The sequence below is a fragment of the Thrips palmi genome, unplaced genomic scaffold (genome assembly GCF_012932325.1).
Source record: "Thrips palmi isolate BJ-2018 unplaced genomic scaffold, TpBJ-2018v1 HiC_scaffold_1, whole genome shotgun sequence".
NCBI classification, from domain to species: domain Eukaryota; kingdom Metazoa; phylum Arthropoda; class Insecta; order Thysanoptera; family Thripidae; genus Thrips; species Thrips palmi.
Genome location: NW_023144620.1, coordinates 4,542,888 through 4,558,139, shown reverse-complemented (window position 1 = coordinate 4,558,139; position 15,252 = coordinate 4,542,888). Strand labels below are relative to the sequence as shown.

Below are 15,252 nucleotides of genomic sequence, written 5' to 3'. Positions count from 1 at the left end.
CTTGAATATTCATACACAAAGACTTGTCAACTGCACTCATCATTCACAACAATCAAATCTGAATTGTGTGCTTGGCTTGAAATTCATTTATGCTTATGCTAGGCAAGCAAATGAGGATGACAACAGAATTCAAATAAATATCTCTTATCATTACCATTTTATTATATTTACAATTGCCATGATGGCACAATCAATGCAACAAACTATTTGGTTTACTGAGTGAAGTAAAGTTAAATAATTTACACATGTACATTATGGGTATGCCACTTTCAGTACTTAAAACAGAAAGAGATCATGACTAAAATCTATTGCTGAACATTCAGTTTCTGCTGGACAACAATATTTTCACTAATTATCTATTATTCAAAAGTCCTTAGTCACTTTGGCACCAAAATTGGAATTTACCCAAAGAAAAGTAAAAGGGAGTTTGAAAATATTTATGTACAAAAGAAGTTCGTTTTTTTTACTGTCCAAAAATTATTAGGATCTGACACATCAGTCTCAGCTGAAAACATTGCCTTTAAAGTATTCTTTACCAAATATACACCTAAATTGCTGAATGTGAAGGAGATGACTTTCCCCAGCAGTCAGTCCGGGGAGGGGATGTCTGGTGGTGATGTGACTCCCCCTGGTGAGTTTCACTGTTGTGGTTTTCGTCCCCTTTCTCATCCGTGAGTCCTGGATGGTAGTGGTACGTGGGCTGGAGGGACATTTGTTGGTAGTCCGGGGGAAAGAGGGGAATGTACTCCGACTGCACTGGGTACTGCAGGTACTGAAGCTCTGCAAATAAGACAACAATGCATTGCACCTTCAGTTTCAAGTTAATGCCGCAAAAGAAAACGCCTAGCATGCGAGCGCCGTGGCGGTAGGCAACCCAACCGACACTGCGGGGAGGCGCCGGGCGGGTAGGCAGCCCAACTGACGTGGCGAGAGGGTGAACCAGCGCGCGGCCAAGCTGCGCGGACTTCCACTGACCTGTGCTGTGCGTGGGAGACAGGTGCTGCCAGGTGGGGTAGCCCGTGGGCGAGCAGCTGGCCGGCTGGCAGGTGATGACGGAGGCGTGCGACAGGGACGACAGCGGCTGCAGCGTCTGCACCGAGGTGGGCGACGGCTGCACGGACAGGGGCTGCCCCAGCGGCGGCGACCCGTTGCCGTCCGCGGTGGGGGGCGTCGACCTGGACGACGACGACGGCACGGGCAGCACGGCCTGCGCCGTGGTTGGGGGCGGCGGCGACGCGCTCCAGCTGTGCCAGCTGTAGGGCGAGCCGTACACGCCGCTGTCCGTGTAGCCTGGAGGGCGAATCGCAATGTTAGCAAGACGGCACTACTCCGCGCTGAACCGGGCGCGGGGTATCGTCGGCGCATGCGCTGCCCGCGGAGGCGGGGCTACGCCGTGCCACGCCGTGCCACTTACCGGTGAGCGCGGGCGAAGGGGTGGGCGAGTGGATGGGCGAGTCCTTGATGAGGACGTGGTGGGACTGGTGGCCCGTCTGGCTGCTCTCCGTCTGCTGCGGGTGGGAAGGGTGGGCGCTGTGGACGGCGTGGTGCTCGTGCGACGGGCTGGACTGGTGGCCCAGCGACGGGTACGGCGAGGTCCGGTGCGACCGCAGCGCCGCCGCGGGGGAGCTCGGCGACGTGTACCTCTCGGAGGGGTAGGCGCCGCTCTGGGGGAGGAGCCACGAGCTGGTGTCTGTAACATGGACATCGAGGCGGCTGTAGCGAACTGGCAAAGCACACCGCCGGGACACCGGGGAGGGCAGGCAGCCCGACTCACACTGGGGGTAGGTGGACTGCGAGGTGTGCGTCGGCGGCGTGATGCTGCTGGGCAGACTGCTGGGCAGGCTGCTGGGGATGCTCGTGCTCACGTAGTCGCGCTGGTAGATGCCCTCGGGCCGCTCCTTGGCGTCCAGGAAGGCCTTCGCGAACGGGTTGTACTTGATTTTTAGTGACGTCACCTGTGCGGCAAACAAAACACGGTTAAAATTCGCACTCAAGAGAGGGATGTTCAAACAAAGAGCGCTGGGCTGCGCTGGGCTCACCTCCTCGTTCTGGTAGGCCGTGACCGCCACGAACTGCGTCTCGGGGAAGGGGTAGGTGAGCACTCGGCGCTGGTCCGTGCCCACCTTGACGAGGTGGACCCGGGGCTCGTACTTGTGCAGCGAGTTGAGCATGATCTGGAGGGCACGAGGAACAGGGTTAGACCACGGCGCAGACGAGCGCTGCCCAAATCCAAGTTGGAAAAACCGAGCGTTTCCCGTTGCGTACCTGGCCGTTGCCGTTGGTCTTGTTGGTGAGTTTGACTTTGGCGAAGCTGACCGGCTCCTTCATCCAGTGCGCGCCGAAGTTGGGCGACTCGGGGTGGATGTAGATGGGGTTGGGGGGCGGCGCCTCCGCCTTGCCGCCGGGGACCCACTCGCCGTTCACGTACTTCCACCTGCGTTGCCCATGCATTCCGTCAGCCATTTTCTATGAAACGTCCAAACTTTTCTGCGTTCATTTTCATTCTTCGCTAGCGTCACCTACCTGTGCTGTTCAATCTGAACGAACTCCAGGAGAACCGAGTACATGGCCGTCGCATCCAGGCCGGAAACGGAGACCTTGACCACCGGGAACATCCGTCTGAAAAATGGAGGTAAAGCATCATTATATTTTTTTTTGCCGTTTGGAAATGAAAAAATCAATTAATTTTTTTTTGAACAAGTTTTGTCGAGTGTCTTTGGCGAGGCTTGCAAGGATCAGCAACCGCCGTGTCTGTCCGCGGGAAGTGGGGCGGGTGGGCTGGGCGGTGAATGGTGGGGTTTGTGTGACACGCTGTGCCGCGGTATGCACTGGGATCAATGTATGCCTTGCGGCGGTGGGCCGTGGGCAGGCTGCCTGGGGCCGTCGGCACGGTTTCCGTTTGGGAACTGCCGCCGCGCAAGGTTCTCATAGGCCGTCGGCGCGGCGTTTTGTACTGCAGGCACCGAGAGCGGCCTGCGCGGCCCTGCGCCCCAGCGACAGCACTGTACTGCCGCCGCATTCCAGCAGAGCCTCAGGGTGGGAAAAGAGTTACGCCCCTCAAAACAAGTATCGGGTGTTCAGTTTCCGACCATTCGCTTCCCTACCCGCTCCGCTCGGCCAGGCAGCCGCGTTTGCCTGTCTGGCCTTTTCGGAAGCCTTTCGCTTTTCGCCGCATCGAATGAATGGACGCGCCATTCACAACTAGCCGCGCGCGCACGCGTACTACGGCACGTAGCCCAGTTATTATTTACGGTGGTGTGCGATGCAATTGGCCAGGCGGTGAGAACACGCAAGCTATACAAGCGTTAAACGCATGCGGAGGGGCGGGGCGGCGAGGCGTGGGGTGACGGAGAAAAGAGGGGGGGGGCAGGTTCGTGGCACCGTGGACGTCGGCATGCCCGCGGCGCCGCGGAGCCCTCCCATCGCGGTTTGTCGGATTGTCGTCCGAGAAGTCCACACACACAGCCGAGCGATTCCGAATAGGGTCGCTTCGTCGCTCTGTCTCTCTCGCATCCCCCGAGGCGTGCGACGAGTGCGACAGAGACGGCGACGAAATGACGCTGTTTGGAATCAGCCGGCCGTCCAAGGGAGACGGACGGGCCTTCAACAAGACGCACGGACAGGCCGGAGAAAAAGTCTTGTGTGCTCACGGACCAACCGGTGAGGAGGACGGGGGAGGGGGCGCTGGCATCGCCCGTCCCCCGTCCCCGTCTCCACCATAACACCGCAGCCATCTCTGTACACACGCGCGCGGCTCCGAAAATCTCATGCTCGGAGCATCACGGATGCACAGGCAAAGCCTCCTCACTCCGTGCACACGGCAAAGAAGACTGCCTCCGCTGCTCAGGTTGGCGACATTGTGTGACAGAACTGCGCGGTTCGGTTGGGTTGGCAGCAGTGTAAGCAAAGCGAGCCAATCGCACGAAGCGTGCTCAAGTTACCCACACTGTGAATGCAGCAACGCGGCGCTGTGCGGCTGGGCGCGTCAAACAGCTTGTTAAAAGAGCCGCGAGTGCACCGCGCACCGGCACACGCACACACACACGCACGCACAATGCCCAAACAGAAAACAGAGACGCGTCGTGGCGATCATTCGTGTGTTCTGCCGGTAGATGGCGCTGTTGACTGACACGGCCGCGCTAAATCTGTCAGCTCACTGCGTCGCGTGCCGCCGTGCCGCCCTGCTGGCTGATTCCGAACAGTGCACCCGTCGGCGTCTCCCTCGCACTGGTCCCGCGGCCCCGAGGGGAGCGAGAGAGACGGAGCCGCGAGAGCCATTGTTCGGAGCGTGCGGCCGGTAGCGCCGTACTGCGCGCCTGACCGCGCCGTCGGCTGCTCTCGAAAACGCCCGCCGAGTGTTGTTCTTTCTCATCAGACTGACTCCGCCAAACGCCCCAGCTCGGACGAGGCGGCCGTGAATGTCGAGCACGCCGACGACGCGGGTGGGGGTCGCGATCACACTGCATCAGCGGTGCGCCTTCGAACTTGCCGCCGAAAGGGAGCGCCCTGATTGGCCGCCCCGCCCGGTGGAGACTTGCACGCGGGAGCGGTGGCGCGGTGGAGCGCCTGCGGAGTAGGCCGCGCGGGCACACGCGCGCGCACCGGGATGCAGCACCCTCGCGCGAAGGGGCTCCACTCGCCGAAGCCCAGGGCGATCAAAAGGCTCCTCACAGCGACAAGCAAACAGCTCATTGAATTTCTAGGGGGTGAGTATTGTTGTCGAGCCTCGCGTCGTCGGGACACGGGGCTGGCGTTTCGAAACGTGTTTCCGTGGCATACATTGAGGCACGTGCGGCGGGGACTCAAAGACTCAAAGGCGGACTCGGAGGAACACCGTCGCCGCCGTCCTCTCGAGGTGGGCCGGCCGTCCTGGGCAGGATGGCTGCCATAAAGAGAGTTTAGAGAAGAAGAAGCAGCAGGAGGGGGGAGGGGGGACACGCCGACGGAGTATAAACGTGACAGGTTAACCTGGCCGGGGTATAGACACGTCTCATAAAAGTCGGTCCGGCTGTCGGCAGAGGGCACGGACGCTGGAGCGCGCTGGAGTTGAGATGTAACGGGTGCCCCGTGGTGCCACGGCAAACACTAGCCCCCTCCGCTGTTCCTGTCACCTTTTCCCGTGACCCTGCCGGTTGCCTGTTATGCCAGTGTCCCCTCCGGCCCCTCCCACTCCCTTTCTGCCGTTGCCTACGTGTGTCATTGCCTGCGAGATGGCCATTGGTTGAGGTGGCCGTCGCAGGCGAGTCGCAGTCCGAGACCATGTCGGTGCCGCGGCAGTCTGGCACACTGGCAGACCAACAGGGCGGCCGGGCGGCCATGCGAGGGGGACATTCCAGGAGGCAGACGAGTCAACACGGACCGCCTGGAGCCTGGAGCCCTGCCTCCAGCCGCCTCCAGCAGACGCCGCAGCGTCCGGAGGAGCAAGCCAGCCGGACCAACCAGCCCAGCGCACTCGGGCCTCCTCACGGAATATGTTTTCTACAAACACGGCATTTTTATACCGAGGGGCCCCTCCCCCCTCTCACCGTGCGGACGCCGCGGACGCAGCGCGCGCTGTTTGGGCGGGAAACCGGGACGGTGCGATACACTACAACTAACACACTAGGACCCACCTGCCGTTCTTGGTGACGATCATCTCGTTGGTGAGGCTCTGGAAGCGCACCCACAGGTCCCGGTCGTCCAGGGACACCTGCAGGTCGCGCTCCGTGGGGTCCGCCTTGCCCCGCCCCGCCGACAGCTCGGACTCCATGGCGGACAGGATGTGGGACTGCGCCATCCTGCGGACCAATATCGGTTCACACTGAAAAAAAGGCGCCACCAAACTCGCGCAAGTCTGTCTTCCCCCATAAAAAGTTCAGCGGATGAGAAAAAAATCAGGCGGAGGGTTTGAACCCATGCCCGCCGCGACGCAGTTCGAGATACGACTGGCCTAATAAGCCGACGAAAAAAGGCTGAAAATAATTCAAGCCCGGAGACACCGGCGCGCGCCGCTGCGGCCCCGGCCTCCGGAGTGCGTCATCTCCTTTATGGCCGGCACAGGGAGCCGCCGGGAAGGGCCGCGGGGGCGGCGGGGGCGGCGGGGGCGGCCTGGGGGTGGGGGTAGCGGTGGAGGTAGCGCCGCCCCCGCCAGGTAAGGCCCATTGAGCGGCGCAGCGCGGCCTCCAGCTTGCCTGCAGTGGGTGGGCCGCTTTGATGTCGGCCGCATCGGCCGCGGCTACGGGCGGCATTTAGTATTCCAGCTCCGCGCAAAAAAAAACCCAACTACAACTAAAAAGGGCGGAGATGGTAAATTACAGGTGTGCGCGGCAGGTGCGCCAGTTTTGATCTAATATTCACAACAAAGCGTGCCGTCCCGCGCAGCGCGCAGCCCGGATGTCACCCTCCCGGCTTGTTCTTCGCAGTGTGGCGGCACGCTGGAGCCTCCAGCCTGCGGGGCGCGCGGCAGACCGATTCCGTCGCCCTGTCTCTCTCGCACTCGTGAGCCGCCCCGTCTCGGAATCGGTCTGCAGATCTGCCTGTTTGCGCGTTGGGGAACGGCAATCGCACCTGATAGCGCCGCGCGATGAATGGAGCCACCCCACTGTCAAGACCGCCGAGAACCAACACTACTTGTCGGCGGCGCCGACGTTCCAACGGGTCGAATCTCGGTTCACTGACATTTCGCTTTAAATAATAAACGTGGAAAGTCGGAATGGACCTTTTCGTACTTTTGACACTAATGAACTTTAAGAAAAAAAACAACAATAACAACAGCAACAAATTGTTGTTCAGCTTGGTTCCTGTTCCAGTGGCACGCGGCGCGCTGCATGTCGGTCGATCTCGGTCATGGCCCCCGCGCGTACGATGCACGATGTACATACACCTTGGTACGATTGCAGGTGTGAATTACGAAGCGCCCGGCCGCGCCAAAGATCATGCCCACCGTAAACCTTCACCCCCACCGCGACGCGCCGCGACGCACCGCGACGACCCGAACCCGAGCGCACGAGCGCGTCTTCTTCTTCCAATCAAGGCGCGTGCGTCTGCACACGTTTTTGCCTCCCCGGTTTGGCAGAAATCGGCTTCATTTGCATGGCACAGTCAGGCCGCCGCCGCTCTTTCGCTTTGCCCTTCCGATCCGTGGGACGACGCCGCGGTATGGGGTGCGTATACTACTGTCATTTTGATATGATTTAAAAATAAAAGTATCAAACATTGCCGCACGCAACGGACCAAATATTCCAGCAGGTCTTTCTTCTGCCCTGATCTGCCGGGAGCCACCGAGAGTGCCGGCGGGCTGTGCGGGCTGGCGAGGGCTCACCTGGAGTAGTCGAGGGACGCCACCGTCGGGAAGGGGAGGCCCAGGACGGGCAGCAGGATGCCGTCCACCGCCGTCAGCGTGGCCGTGGGGTGGCGGGGCCGGCGGCCTCCGGACCGTGGACAAGAAGGGGCGCCGCGTGGACGGCGAGGGGGCGCAGGGGCGCAGGGGGCCCCACGAGGGGCTGGGGCGCACTGCGGGGGTATCCTTGGCTCTGCGACGCACTCTCTCACTCACACACACACACAAACACTGGTTAATCCTGTGGCAGCACTCGCGACATTCCTACACGCGGCCAGGCGGCGTGCGCGGCGTGCGGGGGTGGCGTCGGCGTGCTCGTCCCGGTGCACGGTCTGCGCGGTGCGACTGCGGCGGCGGAGGGAGGCGGACTGGGAACCGAGAGGACTCAGAGGACTGGGCTGCGGCGCTGCCGGCCGCTCGGGGCAGTCGAGGCCCACCCCACCCCGCCACGGTGTGCTCCCCTCCCCCGGACGCCCCGGGACCCGGGACGCCCTGACGGCCATGGCGTCGCGGCGCCCAGAAGCGCCCCGCGGACCGCCGCCGCCGCCGCCGCCACGCACGCCGCCATCTTGGCCCGGCGCGCCGGCCTCAGTCCGCCTGAAAGCACTTAGTCGCCTTATCGCTTCATTTGTCCAGTGTAGTTGCCACCGCACTGCCCAGTAATGGCCAGTAGCTGGTTGTTGACAACACTCCGGACGTCCTCCACGTGTAGGAGTCGCAGTTCGGTTCGGGCGCCACGCCGCTCTGAACACAAATTTCGGTGACGTTTATGACTATTCTAGGCTGCCTCGAAGATCAAACAGCGAGATTTTTCCGAGAAGGCTCCCAAGCGGCTCAGTGTTTACTGTTGGAGAGGCTGGCCGGCCGGGCCGTCGTCTGCATGGGTCGTCGGCATGGCGGCATGGCGCCAGGGAGGCCTTGCAACTTGTGACTCACATCGTCGGTGAGCTGTCCGCCCGTCTCGAAGGAGCTGCACAACACCCTCATCCTGCCATCTCCCCCACGCGCCCTGCAGGATCACTGCACGGTCCGGATCCCCACAGTCAGAAGGCCCTGTGGAGCCCACTGCGTCCGGACTGTGTCCTACTGGAGCCGCTCCTGGACTCCTGGAGCCTGCAGGGCCAGCGGCAGGGCGGACTGCTGGGGCGGCGAGCTTCAAAGGCAGCGGCCAACAGTGGGACGACTTAATTACGAGCATAAACACACACGGACGTGTACAACGTCCAGCGGACACGCTCTCTCTCTCTCTCTCTCTCTCTCTCTCTCTCTCTCTCTCTCTCTCTCTCTCACACACACACACACACACACACACTCACAGCGAGGCAAGGCAAAGGGGCGCTCACACGCTTCGATCATACGGTCCGAACAGCTTCTCCTTGTCTTCTACCCCCCCCCCCCGATGAGTTGTATCGTATTCAAGAAGGGTGCAGGGATGAATTCCCCACTGATTTTGAACGAGCAATTCAGGAGTTGGTGTGTCTATTTGGAATTTTGGACTGCAATTTATTTTTTTGCACCATGCCGAACACGCTCATCTTCTTTGGCAAAATCGGAAATGGCTTTTACAAAACAACAACAAAAGACGAAGTTAACATGCACCAGGGGCAGTTGTCTAAAGACTGCGCACTGCCGGGCGGCAGGACTAACAAACTGCTCTCAAATCAGTGGCTTTCGAAAGTCCTCTCCTTCTGCATTTCCTGTTGTTTGGGTCGCAGAGCCGATGCGAGTCAAATCGGGCGGCCGGGCCGGTGCGGCTGGCGCGCGCGAGTGCGGCGCTGCCATTGGCTGGCCGGCCGGGGAAGGGGGCGCCGCCATTGGCCGCGCCGCTGCTGGCCGCGCCAAGGGCCCCGCCCACCCGCTGCGGTGACGTGCTTTGGGGCTCCGAGGCGAGGTGATGCTCGTCTCTGGTGCTAGCCGACGCTAGGCGCCCGATTTTCCTCTTTCGCGGTTTTATGGCCGTTGGCCGATTCTGTGTGCACTGGCCAGTTTTCCTGCGGCCAGCGCGGACCAGTCCGGCGCTCAAATGTGCCGACTGCAAACACGGCGTCTGGCCGGTCTCGCCGCGGCCGGGGACTTGAACGTATATCCTGGACTCAGAACACGAGTCCACGTGTGACGTCATACCCACGCTAAACTGTGCTGGGCTTGCATGAGGGTATTTGGCCAAGTTATATTCGGAAATGTTGGGAGTCGCGACCTGGCGCGGCCAATGTGACCCCAGAGACTCCTCGTTCCCGCGTGATCCTGCGGTTTGTTTTAAAATTTTGCTGCCGCGACGCGCACGCAGAAAGCCTCGCCACGCAAAGTCGACACGCTGGAAGTCCTAATCAACCATGAGATACTCCTGTCGGCGGTGAGCGACGGCCGAATGCGGGGCAGTGATGCGGTCGCCGCTCGTCCTCGCCTCCGAGGAGTTGATTGTGATGAGGTGCTCCAGGTGCCGACATTATTGATACTAATAACAACTTGAACGGGCGCTAAGAGCCGCATCGCCGCATCGCCGCATCCAACGCTAACGAAGGCTCAAACACGCTGACGCTCGGCGCTAGCGCCCTCTAGCGCCCGCCGCCGCCGTCTTCAGTCTCAGGGGGACGAGGGAGGGCAGGGCCGGGCAGGCCGCCTCGTCTTAGACTGGCCGTTTCCAAAACCGGACCAGAGGCAGCTTTAAATAATACTGACAGCGTTTTTTGATATTTTTAGCAGATGATACGTTCACGTATCAGCGTGCTTGTACTCTCGTGCAGAGAGTACCGAGTTTCCGGCTAGCCAGGCAGCAGTTGCCTCGTTGCCTGACTAGCAAGCCTAGAAGAGGCCGAGCGCCTCGCTGGCAAGGCAGCGGCTGGCTGGCCTGCCTAGAAGATTATGAGCGGAGGGCCCGCAGTCTGCCGCACCGCGCCGCGCCGCACCGCGCGCCGCACCATGAATCGGGGCGCCTGCGGGGGCTCAGGTTGCGCGCGCGGCGTATAACCTCGGGCGTATAAACCCAGCTATCTAGTACTCATGAAGTGCCTCCCTCACGTTGCGCGGTGCCGCTCCCCTTCCTCTCGTCACGAGACGCTGCTACGCATCGCGCAGCTGCCCCCCGCGCCTCTTCCTCTGCCGAGACGCCACGTCCCGCCGCGCCCCGCCACACCCCGCAACTGTCCACACACACACCCACTTGAACCTTGAGTGCGTAGAACGCATAGTGCAGTGCCCCCTCGAACCCCTGCCCCTCTCGAGAAGCGGCGCGCCGGCAGTCGGCTGTGTGCACCACTCTTGCTTATCTATCTTGAGGTCGGGTTCGGGTGGCGCGCCGGCCGGCCGGCCCCGCTTGGAGATGTGGCTGACACGCCGCGTGCCGCAAGGCGCCTTGGCCTAGTACCGAACACAACTTTTACGGGTATTGAGTATTTATGTGATTAGCCACCAAATTGTGCATCCTCGCGTTGAAACAACGAAATGATACCCAACACAAGTGGTATCGGACATGAGTGTCCCACCGTCATTGCGAACATGTTTAACACAAAACAATTGCACGTTAGGATATTCAAAAGTTATACTAAAATTGGCATTTTCATGAATTACCATTTGTAAGAAATTTGTCAAAAAAAGAGTTCCAAATGTTTACTCTTTGAAAGAAATTGACAAAATGTCACATTCATACATTTCAATAAACATTGTCTTAAGTATCATCTGCTTTCACGTTAGCGTTAGCGTTAACGTTTTTTTTTGAACTTTTGTTTTAAACCGCACAAATAAAAAGCAATCATTAGTTGAGAGCGTTTGGGCCTCACCGCGCGCGGATAGGAGTGTTCTTTCCGTTCGAAACCTTGCAGAGATGCGTGTCGCGTTATGATACGCCGTGCTATGCGATGATACTCCGCGCCACGCCGCTCCACGCCGCGCTCTGCCCTCGCGTACGGCTGTGTTCAGTTGTCGCAATCACTTAGCACCCCGGGGCCCGGGGCCCCCACCACGCCGGGCTTCCTGACGCGACGGCTGTGACGGCCCGTAGGCCCGTGCGTCTGTATTTCCATTCGTCCGTCTGTCTGTCTGTCTGTCTGTCTGTCTGACTGGCCGTCCGTCTGTGTGTCAGTCTGTCTGTCGAACTGTCAGTCTGGCACACCCCGTGTGTGTCCTTGCGTTATGTTGCAGTGGTTTTAGTCCGCTACACTTTGTGTGCCATCCAATCAACGACGCGATGACGCGTCGCACGGGATTGCGGTTCAGGGTCTCAATGTGCTCGAATCCGAATCCCAATGTGTGCGTGCAGCTTCTCCCCGCCGAGCTGCTCTCGCCTTCATTTGCATCCTTTATGTATATCCCCGTTTTTCTGCCGAATGTTTTTTCCCGCGCTGTCGTCGGATTTGTTTATGGCGGCGCGGCGGGCCTCCCGCATAAGGGCGCTATCCGTTGGGAGGCCGTGCTGGCCGTGCGTGGGGCCGGCGCGGGCGACTTCCCTCCCGTCGCCCGCAAGTGGGTCACGCGCTGGTCGGGGGCGTCGACGGCCACCTCGGCGGCCACAACAAGCGGGGCGAGATCCGGTGCGATTCGACGGGCAAGTGCTTCGCGCGGCAGGTGGGGTGGGTGGCGGCTTCTCTTCGGCGGCTCAAGGTGCACAAAGTTTTTCACGATTTATTACTCAACTGTACCGGCGAAGGCAGGCGAAGGCGACCTACTCCAAGGACCCAAGCGACTGCAGCACACTGCAGCACGCCGCTCACCAGGTAAACGCTCCGCCACGCCGCGCCACGCCCTGGAGGGCCGCGCCGTGGCCGTGCCGCCCGAGGGCCCCGTCGTCCCGTCGTCGGCGCTGCTCCGTGCTGTAAACCACCTCACTGCAAAGCCTGCCTGGCGTCGTCGCTGTCGGTCAGCGAGGGGCTGCTGGTCGAAGGCAGCCGTGGGAAAGTAAAACTGTGCCGCTCTGTGTCCCGGAGTCCCGCCGGCCTCGAAACTATGCGCTATGCAGCAGCCCGGGCGGGGGCGACGCCGAGCCCAGCGAGCACTGTGGCGCACTCTGCGCGGCGACGCGGGCCAACAGTCTGGGCGATAGCGAGCGAGGCCACGCTTTTTCCGACATAGAGTAAAGTGTCACTGGTTATTCAAATTTGTCATACTCGTCTGCGTCTGTCGCCGGTGGCCGAGCCGCCGAGCCGCCGACCGCGGTGCGTCGCGGCGCCGATCGACGTAACGAACGACGCGAAAGGCGAAGGCGGCGAAGGCGAAGGCGAAGGCTGCCTTCGTCCGCGTAACGCCGACCGCCTCACCGCCACCGGGACGCGACCGGCGCCGCGACGCGAAGCAGCTTGCAGCTAAAACGGGGCAGCTTATGGCGTCCTGTCGCGTGCACATCTTGACTCTTTGTAGCTTCGCTCTTGAGTGGCGGCAGCAGCACTCGCAAAACAAAAATACTCGGAAGAAAATCCGCCGATCAAGCTCGCGAGTGACCGTTGGTTTCGCCGGAAGTCGAAGCCGCCGCCGTTGGCGCTCCGGAGTGTCCTTCCGTCGGATGGGGAACGCGGGACCAAAAATGGGGACGCAAGACACATTTTATAGTAGAGTTTTTGAAAGAGGGCATTACAAAAGTGGAGAGGTACCCGATGCAACTGGTAGACTATTGGCGCCATAAAATTATAATTTTTATTGTGAGCGGTCTGTCCGCCGGTGAAGGATGCGGTGTGGCGGTGCCGCGGCGGTGGCGGTACCTGTATCGGCAAAGAGAGGGGCGCGGCGGGGAGGACGAGGAGGGAGAGGGGGACGCTGGCTGAGGCCCACGCCCGAGGGGATGGCCATCATTAATTTAAAAAAGACCAGCAATTTTATAAGATTAAAGAGAAATATTTCAATGTTTTTCAGTTTTGAAATTTTTTTATCAGCTTCTTTGACTGTTTCCAACTTTTCTTTTCTTTTTTTCGGGCGACGCGTGCCGTGGCGAGTGCAGTCTAAACGAGACAATAGAGTCTCGTTATGATGCGAGAAAATGATGGCTGCGGAGAGTGACAAATATCTCACGGAGGTAACGAGGTGCAAAATGTAGTCGAGGGGTGCCAAGTCAAAGTAAGATGCTAGTCCAACGCAGCGCTTCACCCCTCCACCGTTGTGTCGCGCGAGTGTGCGTGTGAGTCAGTCGTATTTTTTTTCTTCTTTTTTGTGGGAAGTAACACCGTTGTAACAACGGTAACACCCCTGCAGTACTCGATGTACCGGCTACTTACTTTACTTCAGGACTGCTTCAGGAGTGAGATTGGTGGCCCTGCGTATAGTCTTTCTGAAAACAAACAGATCTGCGAATAAGGAAACACGTGACGGTGACACACGACACACAGCAGACAAACTTGCCGCTTGCGGCTTGCGAAAGCCTCGCTGTATTGGTTTTAAGTTTTCAAGCTTGGAGCAAAACTTCCAAGAGTTCAGTTTTTATTTTTGACGAGGACTTTCCGACATTCAAGTGTTGAATCCGTGATTTCGCTATAGCATGCCATCCAATTTTGACGAAACTTAGCCGTGCTTGGACCAACAAGGAAGGGGGCTAAGAGTTTCCTAACCAAATCTGGATGTTCACATAGAACAGACTCATCCCATGGATATTACAGGACTGTTCCAGCACGTTGTTCAAATGTTCAGGTAAGAAAAATGTACGAAATTTATTTCATCTGGCATGAAATTGTTGCTTTTATGGTGGGTGAGAGTGGGGACAAGTGGAAGCAGGCTGTGCTGCGTTGCAAACAGGGGTCCATGAGTTACTTGTTCCTAATTTCTTGAAGCTTATAGAAGATTGTCTTTCAAAGTGAGGCATTCAAAGGTTTCCATTATGCTGGTACAAATTTTCTGATGGTATTTCCATTTCCAGTTTAGAATGGGCTCACCTGACGTAGAACGTGCCAGGCTGCGGAGTCCTTGGAATTCGCAGTGGAAGTATTTTTCCTTGCTCTGTCATGCGCATTCTGTGCTTGCCAGTTCTGCCACCCCAAATTCCTCGTCATAAATTATGTTCACCACAAGATATCCTAAATTTTGTCCCCTGCAGTGACTTCAAAAACTTTTGGTTGTTTTATTTTGGGCAGCCTTTTTTTCCACTCCAACTTTTGAAACCAGCCAAAGAGTTGTTGAACTGCTGACTAAGGGTGTGGGAGGGAAAACAAAGGGGTGGGGGAGGACTCCCCTGCAGGTGTCAGGTGCGACCGGTGGGTCCGTCCGTCCGGGGCCGCCGGCGGGCACCCCGAGAGGACGCCGTCGACCGCCCTCCTACCTTTCTCTCGGAATCGAGAATCGAGCCTCCGGCTACCTTTGGCACGAAGGGCTCCCAGGCCAAAGCCAAAGGGCGGGCAAAGGGCGCCGCATTGGCCGTTCCCGGAACCGTGCCGTGCCGTGCCGCGCCGTGCCGCGCCGTGCCGCGCCACGCCGTGCTGCGCAGTGCTAATGAAGGATGCACATCAGGACATGCATGGTGGAGGTGACCTGGCCGGCCTGGCTTAGTTCAGGTGGGCGGCCGGCGCAGAGCCCACAGAGCACACAACGAACCAACCGAACCACGAGGGTGGCGGATACGACCGGTTTATTAATCCGATGTTTTTACATTTATTTTGAAGCTAGCTTGCGCCGTGAAAAGCTGCGATTGTTGGTTGATTGACCAATGCTAGCCTGCTTTCCCACCCAGTCTTTTTCCCCGGCCTGTGGCCGTGTAGGGTGGCCTCGCTCTGGCCTCCGCAGCCACGGTCACAGCCGCGAGTACAAGTCCATCTGGGGTAGGGGCGGAGGGGCGGCGGGGGCACTGACGCGGCGCGCTGGTGCGCTGTGGTCGCTGTGCAGGTGTACCCGGGTGTACCTAGGTGTTCCTCGTCTCGTTGGACGGTCTGGCGGCCGGTACCTCCACTGCGCTACGCCGTCAGCTCGCCGCTTGCCCTCCACGGGACGCGGCCGACGCGGCGGGGGCGGCCGGCCAGCAGGCTGAT

At 59.4% G+C, this 15,252-nt stretch overlaps 2 protein-coding genes across 5 annotated transcripts in view; one reads left to right on the top strand and one right to left on the bottom strand.

Annotated features, from left to right (window-relative positions):
• Positions 1-142: 142 nt before the first annotated feature.
• LOC117642610 (T-box transcription factor T) lies at positions 143-14,188 on the bottom strand. Of its 4 annotated transcripts, XM_034380937.1 has the most exons (10): positions 14,167-14,188; positions 13,516-13,568; positions 5,613-5,777; positions 2,524-2,619; positions 2,266-2,434; positions 2,040-2,174; positions 1,775-1,955; positions 1,415-1,690; positions 976-1,290; positions 143-780 (listed from the first exon to the last, which is right to left on the bottom strand). In XM_034380937.1, the coding sequence occupies exons 3-10, from the start codon at positions 5,774-5,776 to the stop codon at positions 548-550; spliced, it is 1,569 nt and encodes a 522-aa protein (XP_034236828.1). In that variant the 5' UTR covers position 5,777; positions 13,516-13,568; positions 14,167-14,188; the 3' UTR covers positions 143-547. The 4 variants fall into 4 exon arrangements, with proteins under 4 accessions (XP_034236828.1, XP_034236820.1, XP_034236848.1 ...); XM_034380929.1 differs by lacking the exons at positions 13,516-13,568; positions 14,167-14,188 and adding an exon at positions 7,301-7,636; XM_034380957.1 differs by lacking the exons at positions 5,613-5,777; positions 13,516-13,568; positions 14,167-14,188 and adding an exon at positions 3,946-4,100.
• Positions 13,539-15,252, top strand: part of LOC117643290 — a 17,757-nt gene continuing 16,043 nt past the window's right edge. Inside the window, exon 1 of the mRNA XM_034382100.1 lies at positions 13,539-13,924. Within this exon, the coding sequence (XP_034237991.1) occupies positions 13,881-13,924 (44 nt within the window). The 5' untranslated portion in view covers positions 13,539-13,880. The remainder of the gene's footprint in view (positions 13,925-15,252) is intronic.